The 17466-nt window shown below is 28.6% G+C and overlaps 2 protein-coding genes across 2 annotated transcripts; both read right to left on the reverse strand.

The window, feature by feature from the left end:
- Positions 1-379: 379 nt before the first annotated feature.
- LOC113862489 (protein DETOXIFICATION 34) lies at positions 380-5451 on the reverse strand. The gene is made up of 8 exons (XM_027495573.1): positions 5439-5451; positions 4123-4514; positions 2841-3466; positions 1605-1661; positions 1271-1509; positions 1073-1191; positions 655-741; positions 380-451 (listed from the first exon to the last, which is right to left on the reverse strand). Exons 1-8 carry the CDS (start codon positions 5449-5451, stop codon positions 380-382), a joined length of 1605 nt encoding a protein of 534 aa, XP_027351374.1.
- Positions 5452-7892: 2441 nt separating this feature from the next.
- On the reverse strand, positions 7893-11528 carry LOC113862695 (probable E3 ubiquitin-protein ligase RHB1A). Its single transcript, XM_027495822.1, has 5 exons — positions 11372-11528; positions 10489-10671; positions 9016-9382; positions 8759-8868; positions 7893-8443 (listed from the first exon to the last, which is right to left on the reverse strand). Exons 2-5 carry the CDS (start codon positions 10549-10551, stop codon positions 8429-8431), a joined length of 555 nt encoding a protein of 184 aa, XP_027351623.1. The 5' UTR covers positions 10552-10671; positions 11372-11528; the 3' UTR covers positions 7893-8428.
- Between the last annotated feature and the right edge of the window lie 5938 nt (positions 11529-17466).

Genomic DNA, 17466 nt, shown 5'->3' on the forward strand with positions numbered 1-17466 from the left:
TTTATTGAGATAGGTAAATCTAAGGACAGTATAAATGGATGAATATTTACAGATACATAATCATACCCTCACTTTAGAAAAGAAATATTGACCAATAAAGTTTAGTATAATTTGTGGATAATAAGATGCTCCAAGCATAAGGATCAACGGCTGACTCTGTAAAAACACTGTTGAGAGATTTGAAGTCCACTTTAGTTCATTCTATCACAGGAGAGATTAATCTTTCTCTGATGGCTGCGAAGTTGTCCTTAATTCAAACAAACAAACAAAAAAGAAAGAAAAAAAAAAGAAATAAATAAGTTTCATCATGGTTAAGTCATTCACATGTATGTCACAAAATAATAAGTATAAAACAAACTATGAAAAAGCTCGAATTTTCTTAATTATACACTGTATTAATTTCCAATTCGTGTCCAGTCCATTTTTTCATCCGTTCTGATGCTTCTTCAACCTGAAAATTTCAGATTTATTAGCTATGTAATGGAGGGGATCCAATATATATTTGTATTTGCTTGAGCTTTGGTGGTTATAAGCTTTTGTTTTTCTTGCCATAAGTAGTAGCATTCAATATGATTAATTTCAGTTTTTCAGTCAATTGTTTTAGTTGATGAAATATTAACTTCATGATTAGCCCAGAAAAGCACTAATTCTCACCTCTTTATTCCAGTTTGTTTTGTAGACAATGTACAACAAGATGGCAGTTTGCAAAGCTGTCCCACAGATCATTCCAATCCAAATACCCTGAAAAATCACTTTCAATCAAGGGGGTGTTTGGCAAGAGGGTACAAATAAGTGTGAAAAATTTACATATCACTTTTTACTACAATTTTTTACATAAAAGCAGAGTAAAATTTAATTTAATCCTTAAAATTGTTTACTATTGATCGGTTTGGCCCTTAATAATATTGTAAAAGTACAAATTTAGTTCTTCGCTTTAACAGGCATTAATTAATTTGGACCTGAAATTTGGTAACACCAGTAAATTTAATCTCTAATTCTCCATTATATGCTTCATCAATTTGGTTATGAAATTGGCTAGTATGGATACTTAAGTGATAATGGTGTACTTTACCTCCACTCTGTAACCCCACTTGTAACCAAAAAGAAAGCCAAGAGGGAGTCCCATGACATAATAACAAAATAGATTGATGTAAGCAACTAAAGCTTGCCAACCTCCTCCCACAGCAACACCTGCAAGAATACAGCAGCATTTCATGATTTCCTTGTTGCATAAGCATTTATATCATGATTTGTTTTGGTCTCCTTATACCTGATATAACTGGCTGAATACTATTCAGAATCATCGTTATACCAAGAAGACCAGCTAATTTTGAAACTGCCCTTATCATATCTACACTGTCAGTGAAAATGATACCAAAATGATCTTTTGTACATAAAACAATGACTGCACAAAGTAACCCAATGAAGAGGGACTGCACAATTGTGACAATGACAGAATATTTAGCTGCTTTTGGGTGTCCTGATCCAAGCTCATTGGAAACCCTCACACTGAGAAAAAGGCACCAAAACAAAACTCATTTATAAGTTATAAAAAAACCTGTGAGGTGGGGAAACAAAAATAAGCCATAACTTAATAATTTTACCTAATAGCTGCATTGATCCCTATAAATAACATGCCTTCCCATCCATTCACATTCATGCTGAGAGAGGTAAAACAAAACAAGTATCAAATCAGTAAACTATGGGTATTTAAGATAACATTAGAGGCAAATAACATTGTCAATATTGTTCCAAATCATGTAGCTTATCTGAAAGTATATGCAACATTTTAGTTCATCTGGTAAATTCCCTCTCAGGATGCAAAAGAATCATAATTAATTGGAGAAGAGTTTATGGAAAGAAAAGAAGGGATTGCATGATTAAATTCACATCAATGACAAAGGTAAGAAAACCAATAAGCATGTGTTGAACATCAGCCAGAAACTCAGCTTCCTAAACATGCTTCAAAATGCTAACAGTTAGAAAAATGGTTTTTGATCAACTTTTGAACTCCTTAAAAAGTAGAGTTGAGTTTTAACCTATTTTATTTAGGGTAAAAAAGCTTCTAGCTCTAACACACACACACACACACACACACACACACACATATATATATATATATATATATATATATATATATATATATAAAATTCATATTATTAAAACTCATTAAAAAAATAAAAAAATACTAAATTGATTAAATTTATTAAAATAATTATCAAAATTTAATAGTTGTACATTTATTTTTATTTAAATTAATTATTATTATTTTAATAACTTATTTTATAATTTAATTATTGTATAGTTAAAAATATTTATTACTAATCCTTAATTAAAATAATAAATTATTAACATACCATATTAAATTTAATTAAAAAAATTAAACAAATGTAAATGCTAAATTTAATTTAATTTTATAATATTTTTCAATAATTATATTTTATATTATTTTTTATAAAATTTTAATATATTAAATAAATATTTTTATTTTTAAAACAATTTTATATTTAAAATATTTTTAATTTATTTAAATAAAATAATTTAATAAATATTATAAATAATATAATAATTATTAATAGGTTTAACATAACCCTATCTCTTACCTTAATTCATCATTTTTTTTTACATTGGAACTTAAGGTCAAAATAAACCTACTAAAGGGTTTTAGAAAAAAAAATAAAATAGGCTACGTAATAGGCTAGGCTAAGTAGAGTGAGATTTAACCCATTTTTATAGATAAAATAGACGTATTCAATATATTTTTTAGTTGTTTGTAGCAATTATAAGGGGTCGTTATTTGAAGAAAAGGAGGAATGCATATAGTTTAGGTATGCTCTTACCATATTGAAAGTGAACCAACAGCAATAATTGGATTGTCAAGGTGTCCAGTGAGAACAATCAAGATCATAAAATACCAAACCTCTAGGCAAAGCATGACAGCTGAAGCAACAGATAACTTCACAAAGGCCCAAAGATCCTTGAAGGCTAACCATGACAAGCCTCTCCATCCATCCTTGCACCAACCAACAACATAAACAGTTTGAGCCAAAGCAATTATCCAAGCTGACATGCAATAAGCTGCAGCAGCACCAGATGTTCCCAAAGCAAACACTTTCATCAAAATATATAGAATTATAATATGGATAATAAGGGCTACGAAACCCAGCCATGCCAAAAATCCCACTTTGCATTGTGCCTGCAAGAATTTTTGGGTTGGAAAATTGACTGCTAGAGAAAACATCTGAGGTATAGATTGAATAGTAAATTTTCCAGCTAACTCTGCAATTTGATGTTCTTGGCCAAGTAGTATCAAGATTGGCTCAGAATAAATGTAAATTGGCAAGAGGCAGATACATGCTCCAAATAAGATTATCCAAGAGCGTTGCATGTAAACCCCTAGCATTTCTACTTGTCCAGCACCAAATGCTTGTCCACATAAAGTCTCTAGTGCACTTGCCATGCCAAGCTGCAAAGTTGATGCAAAAATTTAAGGCCTCAATTTTTAAACTTATAAAAACAAGTTAATATAATTTGTTTGGTCCTGAAATTTGTGTTGCTTTGGACCTTGGAAGTGCACGTCTATACTAGGTTCTTTGTGGTATGAAATTATTTATAAGTTGATAGATAAGTTGGAAGGGTAACTTGTTAAGAATTTGACACTTTTTAAGGATCAATTTGTATAGAAGTGAACTTTCAAGATCAAAGCAGGTTGCTACCACATTGTACATTAACTACAGAAAAATCTTCCAGAAATGAAAAAGATTAGATAAATTAAGTCAAAACACTGAATTCAATTTTAAAATATTGGAGGAAATGTTCGGATAATTCAATATAAATATTTGATAACAAGTTCAACTTAGATGTTTTTGTCCAAAATACGTGCAGAATTGGTTGATTTTATAATTGAAATAAGGTTTTGTTAACATTAAAGCTGATTTTAAACATATAAAAGTAGTAAGCTTTTATTGAAAAAGAAAATATTAAACACTTATTTGTTTTTTTTTTATGTAATAATAATTACTTCACCAATAAAATATTTTCACTTCTGAATGCTTAAAATGATGCAATTAATTTGAAATTTGAAATTATTGCCCCAAAAATTCATAGAAGTTAGAAGCTAACCAAGAAGCCAAATGAGAAATTTGAAATGACAGAGAGAGAGATTGAAACTGAAGAGAGTTCCAAGTCTCCAAGATGGCCAACAAAGATATTTGTAAAGGAATTGACAGCATAGTTGCATAGAATATTAAAAGCAATAGGACCAGCAATTGCCCAAAGCTTTATAGACTCCACAGAGAACACATTTTTCAAATCTTCAATGCCATTTATTCCACTGTAGTCTCCAACATTAGTGTCAATTAGACCCTCAGGAGCATGATGAAGCTCTGCTTCGCCCAAGGAATCGGGACCATTGAACAATCTTGTCTCTACTCTTGCTGTGCCTTTCCTAGGAGAATTTTCTGCAGAGGATGAGCTACTGCTCTCCCCTGCATCCTGTTTATTTCTTCCTTTACCTATTTTGACAGATTTTCTTTGATTTTCAGGTGTTAGAACGGATCAGTTGCATGCACACAACAAGAAAATAGGTCTTTGTCAACGCTTTTTTATTTGCTTCTTTTTCTTTTCTGTTTGAACAAAATTGTTTCTTTGGCTACAGACACACATGCAAGAGTTTTATAGGCTTTAATTTAGGCTTGCCTTAGAATGAAATCATCTAGACCAAGAGAACATTTGAGGTGACTAAGTCTCCTCCATTCACTAACTGACAATGAAATTACTTAATTTTCAGCATAGTTACCGTTATTTACTGTTTTCTGCTCTCTTTTTTACCTTTGCATTGGCCAAAGATAGAATGACACTACACAACAACATTTGTGCATTATAAATCTTATAAATAAAATCCTTTTATTCTCAAACCGTTGACAGTTTTATTAATTTCAAATAATCAAAACGTAGGCCATCTTCAAATAACAAAGAGATAAAATTGTAAAATAATGTTTTTAGAGACAAAAATGTAGTTACACTAAGATCACGTATAGATGCGGTTTCATATGGAGAGGAACAGAAGTACCCACAACGGCGTCGTTCTAATACCCATAATAATATATTATCTTTTATTTTCGAAAATAGATATGGGCTTAGAGTGGCAAGACAAGGCGGGGAATAGTGAACTTGCTTGTTTATCTCGCTGCATGGCATGGGTGAAGAAGATACACCATCATCAATCATTTCATAAAAATAAACAAAAGTGCAAGTCTTTACCCGGCTTTTTTGGTTGATTAGGGTTGATTTCTATGTAGAGTGACCAGTGTTAACAGTGTTATCCCTTATTTTACTATTTTATATTAAAAAATTTTAAATATCGTCTACTCTAATGCTGACACTTATCGTGACGTAGCAACTTTACAGTGTGTTAGTTTACATAGGATAACACTCACCTGTGGATGACATGTGTCATGTCAGAAACTTGTGTGTTCATAATTAGAATGATTTTATATCATCTAGGTTAGGACCAATTTTAATATTATTTATCTCAAAGATGACTCCAATATCGTTCAAATAGGAATGATTTTTATGTGATTTTTAATTTTCAGAATAAAAATATAGATATATTCTTTTGTCTAAATTTAGGAGCCTATAAATATGTAACAACATTTGTGATAGGAACTAACCAAAGTGGTGGGAAAAAAAAATTAGAATCAGATTATATTTTGTATTTACGTACTTTTTTTTTATTGGCATAATATAATTTAGAAGTTTATTTTATAATAAATAATTTAATTATTTAGAAAAATGAATAATATGTATTCCAAGTATTACATGTTTAATTATTTTATTTGATTTTTCGTATTAAGAATTATTTATTATTTGCAGATAAAATATTTTATATGTGAAAAAGAAGGATTTATATATTAATTTGTTGATAACTTATTTATTTGTAATAATATGTAATTGGTTATAAATTATTTGAATATTATTCTTTAAATTAAAGTTGGAATATATAGTGAAATTTTTTTGTAATAAATGCCATTTCATAAATAAAGGATGTTAGATTTTATGATATGTTATGTTTAAAAATAGTAAATATAAAATGTAATGTAAAAATTATTAGTTTATATTTTTGTAATTATAAATTAATTTCTTATTTAATTGTTCATGATGAGGATGAGTATATAATAGGAGAATGTAATATGATTAACATTATTAAATATTAAAGTTTTATGTTGTAAATACTATTGATAATACCACTTTACAAATTTAATTATTGTTGAAAATCTTACAATAATTAACCATTCTTATTTCTCTAGCACACGGTAAAAACTTCATCTAGGTTTGAATCTTACCAAAAAGTTCATTGAAGATTAAAATTGTTAAATAAAAATAGCAAAAAAAATTGTTCAATAAAAAACAAAAAATCTTATCTATTAATCTTATTTCATCAATTCAGCGTGTAATACAGTTCAGAAAGATAAATTAGACTTAAAATTAGCTGCTATAATAATAATAATAATAATTACATCACTTTATTTTTCACACGAAAACATGAAAAGAATCAGTGTTTAGAAAAATGATAAATAACTTATTTTATGAGAAGATAATAATCATGTAAATATGAAATTATATGTGACTAGAACAGTAGAACTAGATTGGTGAAAACAGCCTATTGGCCATTAAGAATTGCCTATTTTATCAATAAAAAAAAAAAATGCTAGAATTATATTATTTTTAAAATACATTTTTTTATTATAACTCGCAAATCAACGTGGATTGCTAGTAGGGTCTTTATGGATTGCCGATTACTTAGCCTTGCAAGTATCTAATTTGTTTTAAAAAGTAGAAGTAACATTAAATACAATAAAGTGCTATCAAATTATTATTTGTTTCTTTTCTGAGTTTCAATTCAAGTTGAAATAAGAGACTTTGGGGGTTCCTTTCTCGCCTTATCTGCAACACTCTGAAATTGTGACTCTTTATAAAATGCATTAATCAGGTGAAATCAACACGCAACTGAATCCAGACACGATTATCCATATTAATCAATACGGATTATTAAGCTGAAACAGACATGCCATATATTTTAATCATTGAAAATAGCATTTTTTTCAAAGATGTCCACGACTTTAGTGTAAATTTGAATTCAATAATTTTCTTTATTTAATTCAACTTTAAGTCGTAATTAGTTTAAATAAATAATCACATCGATAATTTTGAGAATCAAAGGGCAAAAACTCACCAAATGACTCATGTCATAGGCTCATAGCTACATCCTTTGTTTTTTTTTCTCTCTCTTTAAATGAATGAACAACTAATACTTTTCTTTTTTACAATTTTATCCTTAATAATTCATGCTTATTTAATAGAAGATAATGAATATGTAAGATATTAACTAATATAGATAAAGAGAACATCAGAAGGTTAAGTAATAATTTTTATGAAATTTAGAATGCTAATAATATATTTAATTCCTATACAAAACCTTAAATGTCAAAGAAAAAACAATTGGAGAGTATTTTGATACTGCCAATGATTGACATGTCTCATTGCTACTAGCTAAATTTCCCTTTGTGCTATGTACTAATTCTTTTTTTCTTTTTTTGCATGTACTATGTTTTAATATGATAGTATATATAGTTAAATTACATGATACACAAGATGAACTCTTTCAAGGACAGCTTAATGAATTTTCATTATGTTATTGGAATGCTTAACTGCCTTAAAAATCGCCCTCCTAAATGCCATTGAAATTGACCTCATGCACTGCCTGTAACATGAATTGTAGGCCTAACAAAATTGGTGGTGTGAAAAATGAAATAGAACATTACTGCAAAAGACTAGAGGAAAAAAGAGAGTTGGAAGTCTAAAAGATTCAGAAAATAGCAAGGAAGGATTTGGAGAGGAAAAGAACAGGTTATTCCTTACTAGTGATATTGATAATTGGAGTTAAGAAGTATTAATGGAAAATAAAATTTAATAGAAAAAGGGTCTTATTCTATACTTGTTCACTACTCATTACAAATACAACAAAAATACTGAATTATGCATAACACCCCTCCCTCAAAAGCAGAAAAAAAAAAGTATTGAGAAACTTTAACAAGAAAATGGAAAGAATCCATCTGTGAACATGAATGTCGGCATATAGAGAAATGGAGCATCATTTCACTAATACTAAATGGCAAATTCTGACCAAAGGAGCTGCATTCAAAGGGACAGGCTATAAGGTGTAGCATTCTGTCAAAGCCTCATTCATCTTCTCACAGATACCCAATGAGTGGGCCTACTAAAATTATAACTTTGTCTATGCATCGCGGAATGAAAATGAATCTGTAGCTATAATCATCTAACCAGTAATCATACAATGAACTTCATCTATCTTCCATGCATTTAATATGCTTTGATTTTAAAACAATCAAACTAATTCATTGTCTGGTCAAAATATCATCTCCTGTAACATCAAAGGAAAAAGAGTATTTCACTAAAGCTCATAACTGATTTAAAAGATAAAAAAAATAAGTCAGATGGTACTATATTGTCAACAATAACCAATTTTCAGCATCTTATTGGGATTGCTAAAGTTAGTTTGCCAAGAAAATAAAGTAGGGGGAAAACAGTTTTTTCAATCCCTATATTTGGTGAGCAACCACAGAAAAGTGCAGTTAGCATGATTATGGCATTTAAGGCAAACAAATCTAAGACCCTTCTATTCATGTAATAGTTTAGGATTTATGCTAAACGACCACGGTCAATGCAAAAGCCAAACCTGGTCACATATAGGACAGGAGTCACTTCTTTCCATCCACTCAAGAATGCAACATAGGTGAAAATGGTGTTCGCATTTTGTCAAATTTCTAGGATTCTCAACATCATATTCTGCAATTAAAAGTAAAAAATATATATATCAAATTATTGTTTTCAGTATGAGAAAGAGTGAGAGAGAACCTGTTCCTACTGATTCCCACGGCTGAAACAACATAAGAAAAATTAACTTATAAGTTATAACTACAGAAGCAATTGTACCTTCCAGACAAATTGGACAGACATCCTCTTCCTCTGTCACTAATACTTGAAATTCATTTGATTTTGATAGTTCTGCCTTTCTTGGAGATATAGGTGCAGAATTTACTTGGGCTTTACAATCTGACTCTTCACTATCTTCATGTGTAATTAAAGCTTCAAAACTACTAACTGTTTCTCTGCCAGATTCAGAATCTGTTGATGCAGAACCTCCCAGGATGGTATCATAAGGTAGAGGCACAGGTGGGGGCCGGAAAGTATCAGGATTGGATACTTCCAGGTTCAAACCAACTAGAAATCCAGCATTCAGTGAAGGAGTTGTGCCATCATTAAATGTTAAAGACTCCCGCTCTTCAAAAGTTGGTGGGCACTGAAAACAGAATTTTGTAAAGTTTCAAACCACAGGATCATAACAATTAACAAATAATTATAAACCATAATCTAAAACAATAAACAAATAGCTAGACCAGATTACTGTTTTGGAAGTATTTCAAATTGAATAAAACAATGAAAACAATTCATTTCACAATACAGTTCAGCCACCTTCTCATTTGACATCCACCAGAGAGCCATGCCTTAAGCTAAAAGAAAGAAGGGGCAAATGATAGGTATTTCAGGAAGATTTAGATTGCATAGCATATAGAACAATTTTGTGTAAGCTTTTACGAAATCTTTGCAAATTGAAACATGATAACGAAATTCTGAGATGCTCATTCTTTTCAGCATACAGTCCTCAAAAGCCATGTCCAAGTGCAGAAAATATCAATTGAATATGAAGGTATTTATGGATTTTTATTTGACTTTATTTCCATTTATTCACCAAAACTGAGGTGACACAACCGTACAGTAAAATATAAATTCATTAAAAAAAGAGGAGAAAACTTCCATTTGAGCTTTAACAAATTCCATTATTTTGCATCCGCCCATACATCCTACATTCCATCCAAGTAGCAGCTTTTAAAAATTCACTTTGAGCATCATAAATGTGAATTCACCATTTCTCTGTCAGGTGTCTAATTTGATTCAACAATAACTGAGTGTAACATTCACTATCCCTCCTTTTTGCCAGGAATCTGGCACTATTTTAGAATATGTTGAAATCCAAAAAGATCAATAAATCCATGTTACTAGATTACTAAACAGGAAACTGATTGATCTTTCAACTAGGTGAATCTCTTCATCCAAAATAGTAATTTTTGTAAACAATATAAAGCAGAAGTCACATGTTAATCGGGTGTATTGCTGATAGCATCCATTTTCAGGCTTTTAACAGAAAGTTGACTATGGAATAGTTTGAATTTTCCTTCAACAAGTGGTTCTTCACTATGAAATAAACTGATTGCTAATGCTATTGATCAAAAGAATACAAAAGGTGAGGATGTCGGAAACAAAATTGCTGGAGTGAGATAACTAAATAGATTCTTATCTGCTACCATGGGTAACATAAAGGAAAAGAGAGGATAGAAAACTACTTACATAGTAATACACTGGTGTTCCTTGCAGATGAGGTTTTCTGGCAGAACAACAGCAACCTCCCATTTTCCAGTAATTCTTCTGCTATTTAATCAAAACTACCATTGATAGTTTCAAAACTACCATTGATAGTTTCATTCTCTAGAAAGGATCAGATCAAAGGCCACTAGACTTTATGCACCTATTCTGCTTTCATGAGTCAAAAAATAGTATTTAGAATTAATTGACATAAGAAACGAACTTATATTTCACAAAGCCACCATTACATCAATGGAAACTTTCAATTATGCAAACAAACACAAAGTACATAAAAACAGGGTTATGGGAAGCTAAGCCCTCCATTTTGAGAAATGATTATATCATACAATACAGAAGCTTTTCATGGAAATTATTTCCAGGTACATAACAAGGCCATATAGCTTACAGATTATAATAGTTGCAATAGAGTAACATATATAACTCCTTGACAAGAGTACCAGAGTTCATGTCTATTATTACTATATTTCAAGTTTTCAACCAAAACCATCAACATCCCGGTTAAAGATTACTGGAACTGGCATATAAAGTTTATAAAAAATTAAACTTTACAATCAGAAAACAATCCAAAGAATCAACAGTACAGAAAGAAGAAGAGGGCCAGAGAAACAATCAAACACCACCAGACACAGCACAACAGAGCAAACACCTAGACCCACATCACCAAAACATCCTTAAAAAACAACCCTTTAGACAGAACAAAAAAAGGGTCAAAATAAAAAATCATAAAACAAATTCAAAGCATAAAACCCTTATTTGCAAGGCACAAAAGGGTGGCCAAAACTCTAAGGGATGACCAGTTACACTCAATGAAAACTGAGAAAACAAAAGTGGCAAGCAAAAAGCTTACCTTTTTGGAAAGAAGAGATGAATAGAAGGGTGGGAAACAGTTGAGGAATTGGTTTAAAGGAAGGTGGCTATGGCTATGGTTATGGACTACGGTTCTGTGTATCTTACTCTGCTTCGTGTATTTTTTGTTTGTTTTATTCTCTGCTTTTTTTATTTGTATGAGATTACACTAAGGCAGCCACCAAAAGTACTTTGTGGACATGGGGGTGAAGTCCAGGAGTTGATTTGACTACTGAAATTTAAGTTTGATTTGTAAACAAGAAACAAAATTAGGTGTTGAAATTTGATCTATTTATTTGAATGAATTAAACAAAAATTGTATTACTTTAAAAATATAAAATTTAAATTTAAATCAGTTATAACTTTTATTATTTTTATGTTATCAAATTCTTCAGTAGATTTGTTTCTTAGTTTTATAAATTTTAATTGCAATAAATAATGTATTTTAGTAATAATTGAGATAAACTTAAAATTAAAAAATTTGAAATTTTGATTATGTAGATGTGAGAATTTTATTTTAAAAATGTTGGTGGTTATTTATTTAAAATAAGACTCCGAAAAATTAGAGTTAGGTAAGCGGCAGGTATAATATTGTTATAAATATTATTATAATTATCTTAGTAGATATATAAATAAATTTACATCACTTTAATAATTCATAAGTATAACAATTATTTACAAGATAATAGTGTTAAGTACATAAAATTTGTATATAAATAATTTAAATAAATTTAGTGTAAGTTAGAGTTTGTTTATATGATTAAACAAACAAATTTACGAGTTGAATTATAATAAATTTTGAATATTTTCATTTATTTATATCATTATTTTCAAATTTATACTTTATTTTTTTTCACATTTTGAGCCTATATTAATTTATTATGAGTAAATATTTTTAATTTTAAAAATAATTATTTTCTAAAAATGGTATATTAAACTTGTCGGCAACTCATCAAATTCAACACAAATAAAATGCATTAATAAATGTTAAAAGTATTAATGTTTGTTAGAATATTTTGGGAAAAATAAAAAATGTAGAAAGCAATTTTATTAGGTAATGTTTATTATATGTATCTAATTTAATATAAGTAGATGTTGAATTACAGGACGAAAAAAAATGTAGTAATATTTAATTGATTTTTTTTAGTTTAAAATACAAATATCTTTCATAAAAAGTAATTTAGTTTGAGTTAAAAATATTTATAATATGGTAAAACTATTATTCTAACAAAAACGTTTTTTATACATAAGTTTAAGATCTTGTTTATGAAAAATCAAACATATATTACTTAAACTAATCAGTCGTTAGTAATTTAAATAACTATCTAAAGATTAGTAATTTAATCTTTAAATAATGATATAACAATGTATAAAACTGGCCTAGTTGAGTTATGCTTATGTTGTGTTCTTTTATTTTTCCTTTTATCAATTACTTCAATTGTATTTAACTTAAAAAAAGCCCTGCGACTCAATCATGTACTATGTATTGTTAGTCTTTTCTGAGTTTATGGAACTCGTTTTTCATATCTTCTTTTTTCATTAAGTAATATTTCAATCCTGTTATGACTTTTATACCCATTCTCTCCAATTGTATTAGGATAAGTGAACTGGTAAAGTACTTTGTCATTTTTGCTGTTTCGGTTTTTATTTTCTTCCTTTCTTTGCAGCTAACGAAATTACCACAAAAGTCAATTCAAACTGTTTCTAGCTTATCTTTTGGGTCAGGGCTGCTGAACAAGGTGAAGACTACAACAAGTGGTGTTGAATTCAAACGAATAGAATAACTTCTTTTTCTTGATTTTATGTTACTAAAAAGTTTGTTGTTTAATTCAAATCTCTTTTTGTTTTATCAATCGTTTTGCATTTTGTATGTAATATTAAAATGAAACTTATATAGATATTTAAATACTAACACATTGACAAATTATAAACACATGTTAAATAGTTTATTCATATTAATTTTGAGGTCAAATTTTAATAAATACAATCATGTTAAATGTTTAAAATAAATATTTTATCATTATTGTAATCTACCTTGTCTAATAATTTATATTTATTCAATTAAAAAAAGTCCCTTAAAGTAATATATAGATTACCAAAAATGATCAGAGTTGGAGAATTTTCTTTATGATAATATAAATTTGAAATATTTAACTGAACTTCTATTATTCTTTTAATATACTAGCTGGCCTGCTCAACATCTTTCATACTAAAAAAAATGACCAAAGAAAATTTTTCAAAATATCCCAAAAAATTGCTAACTTAATTAACACTGCTTCAGCCTTTAATAGAATTGATTGAATTTGAATATGGGTATTCATTTCATACTATCGTTTTGAACATTTTTTCCTTTAATTGTCTGATGTCAATACACAATACTATATATACCTTCTTCATTTTGTAAACCTCATAGGAAAAAAAAAAAACATTTGTGAATGCATAATATAGCAAATAGTGCTTGCAAAATCTGTTTTAAATTTTGTTCCCAACACAGGTTAAGGATCCGTTTCGTTATAATTTCAGTTGAATTTAGTTTTAAAATAATTAATGCTGGAAATTTTATCTTAAAAGGAATTAATTTGCAATGAAGGATTATTTTAATTTCATTTATCTGTTTACAAGAATATGTTTAATTTAAATTAATCGAATTCAATTACAGAATTTCCTTGGAGAACACATTGCTGAGTTATGTCGTAATTACAACTCAAACATGACTTAGGGAGTTGCAAAATGTAAACAAGTTTGACATAATTTAATAACTTTGTCTTCACTTATACTAATTTAAACAATTATTTTAGTAAGTAGCTTTTGTTTTGTGAGGATAACCTAATAAGAAAGTTGCTCAACTCCCTGTGGATTTGGTTGGTCTATTTTCTAACTACAAACGTTTTTCTTAATTACACCTTAGATAAAAACAAATGACGATGACGAACTTCTCATTAATTATTTTTAAGTCAAATAAATGTTTTCTCCTGTTCAAGCATAATTGTTTCTTAATTATTAGATCATGGATCAGTTTGATAGAACTTATAAAAATGTCTTATGACTCTCAATAACTCTTTTTTCCTCCTATTTTAATAAATTTTGTTGTTAAATTTGTAGTATAAACACTTAAATACATTTTATAAAGCTGTGTTGCATGGGGTATGGAACGCGGGTCCATATATAACCTATATCAACATATTGATGTGAAATAAAATAAAATAAATGAGACATAATTATTATAAAGATAATAAAAAAAAATCAGAGAGGATATCACGTAGAAATATTTGTTAAAGACTATCAACTAGACCTTCCTGTGCAGTGGTTTGGATTCCATGCATTCTGAAAGTAAAGCTCTTATCGAAGCTTCTATCTAAGGTTTAGTGATTGACATTTAAAATTAACAGGATCATTGTATCTACCTCAAGTTAATGGACCAGAAGTTGAATTATAAAGGTACTCTTAACGCTTTTATTAGTATAGTAGGTGTATTAATAGAGTCATAATATCTGTGAGAAAGAAAGTTTATCAATTGATATTGGGAGCACTCCGTTTATGGTGCTCACATTTAATTTAGTCACAATCATAACATTTGAGCATAGATATGAGAAACTTTTCTGAATGTGGTAGACTTTACAGCATAAAACCCTGGAAGAGATTTGATTTCTAAGAAATTCAAGAATTTAGTATTTTAATTAGGCTTTTATATATCGTATTAGTATAAATTTAAAAACTTTATTATATTATAATTTATTACTTTACTAATAATTAGATATAAGTTAAATGAAATACTTAAATTAAATAATTTTTTTATAAATTTATACTATTATAATTTATATATATATATATATATATATATATAATACTAGAAAATTTACACTAAATCTTAATCGTATAAATCAAATAATCTAACGGTTAAAAAGTTATTTTTTTTTTTTTAAATAATTTTTTAATCGTTAGATTATTTGATTTATACGATTAAAATTTAGTTTAAGTCTTTTAAACTTACATATAATGTCAATAAATTCTATATATATATAAGTAAAAAATAATTTAACTGGTAATTACTATAATATAATTAAAGTAAAAATAATTTAAGTGGTAATTAATATAGCATAATTAAAGACGTTGTTATAGATATTCTTGTAGGTGGCATACACAACTCTAATAGAGCTTGTGTGACGTGATAGTGCTCGCCTGAATTCAATTTATCCACCTGAGCTCAAATTCTGGACGAAGATTTTGGAGGGGCCCAAATTACAAAGTAAAGGGAATTTAGGATTTTCATTCGTTGTAGTGCTTTTATTTTCTATTGTGTGACTTTTGCCATGCTTGGGGGTTCTAGGCGACTTATATTTTATACTTCCAATGGGTTGATCCATGTGTACCTGCTTGTTCAAGGGAGCTTTTTCAAAGGAAAAACTAATTGGATGAACACTGATTGTAGTTTTGAAGTGGAAAATGAGGACCCACAAGAAGTGTCAATGATTTTAATTATGGCTTTCAAATTGCTGAAAATTAAATATTTTTGGTTGTTCAAGCTTAAGCTCTACGTGCTGAAGGGGAAAGTATTAAAAGTCTTCAATGTGCTTTTATTAAACTTAATCAAGGAATCATTGAAAATCCCTTCGGTGGTATAAATGGGTGTGTTCTCTTCCTTCATTCTACCTTCTTCCATACTTTCCATCATATATTATGGAAAATAATATCTTCTAGTATAATCGATTAATGTTAAAAAGTTTAGCTCATCCTCTTCATGAATCATGATGGCACCTTTCTAATCCATTTTGTTCAAAAGTATAGCAGGGAAGATAGATTGATTCTCTAATGTAGCCTTTATGCTGTAATTGCAGGCTATGAAGAAGTTTGATGAGGGAGATGCCATCTAAGTTTTGGATCCAAATTCCAAAACTAGAAATCACTGCACCAAATTATATGCCCCTAGAAAAGATATATACTTGAACTAGCCTTACAAAGTTTAGCTCCTTGTAGACAAAGCAGGCCTAATATGAAGAAATGTGCTGAGATCCTTTGGATCATCCACAAGGTTTATAAAAAGATTGCCTCATACATCTCAGGAGAAAACACTTGAATCAAAGAATGTAAGTTGGGACAATGTTCACTGATCCTAATCGACCTTATATATACCGATCAAGCAATTTGAGCATTTGATAAGGTCAAAAGTTGAGAATTCACACTTGCATATGGTGGTTGGTAGACTCCATATTTCTGTGAAACTTGTCCTTTAAGAATATAGGACTAGAAGACTTAGTGTAAACTAATTTGTTTTCCTTGATTGTGTGTATTTAGTCTTATAGGAAAAATGTATGATATTTTGAGAGAACTTATTTTATTTATCTAGATATATGTTTTGTCATATTAAAATATTTTTGTTATCTGTATGATATCTTAACTTTTCTCACCCTGCGATATCACTTTTCTATTCTGAAAAAGTGTTAAAGAAACTATCTTTAATATTATTTAATACATTTTTAATTATTTATTAAAATTTATTAAAAATTATAAAAAATATAAGCCTTACTCTTAATTTAATGATTTTACTCATATTTCGTAAGAATACTTTACAAAGTATGTTGTTAATATTTTTCTTTTCTTAAAATTTGATAATTAACACCAAGAGATATTAGCAATACACTCTTTAATATATATTTTCTAACATATTCTTAGTTCCTTTAAAAACATAAAAAAATTATATAAGACTCTTTCTTTTTTACTCTCTCTCTTTCATATTTTTGTAAGTTTTAATAAATTTAAACTAACTAATAAGTAAGAGCGTTTTAAATAGTGTGTCCTGACATTTCTTCTAAGTAGTATTGTAAAAACAATTGCATCTTAAAGTTTATTTTCTCTCTATGTCATAATTACCGCTATACTTACTCTAACCTTGTGTGTAATATTCCCAATATATTAATAGCACATAAACGAACAAAAATCGTTTTAGATAACTTACAAATGAAAGTAATTATTAAATAATTATAAATTTAATATATCAAATTATATGAAAAAAAATATTTAATATTGAGCTTTTATACCAGAAGATCCCTTAATATGATACAGTTCAAAGGTAAAGTTATCTTCTAAATCATAATTACA

The sequence above is a fragment of the Abrus precatorius genome, unplaced genomic scaffold, assembly GCF_003935025.1.
Source record: "Abrus precatorius isolate BTA unplaced genomic scaffold, Abrus_2018 Scaffold3, whole genome shotgun sequence".
NCBI lineage: Eukaryota > Viridiplantae > Streptophyta > Magnoliopsida > Fabales > Fabaceae > Abrus > Abrus precatorius.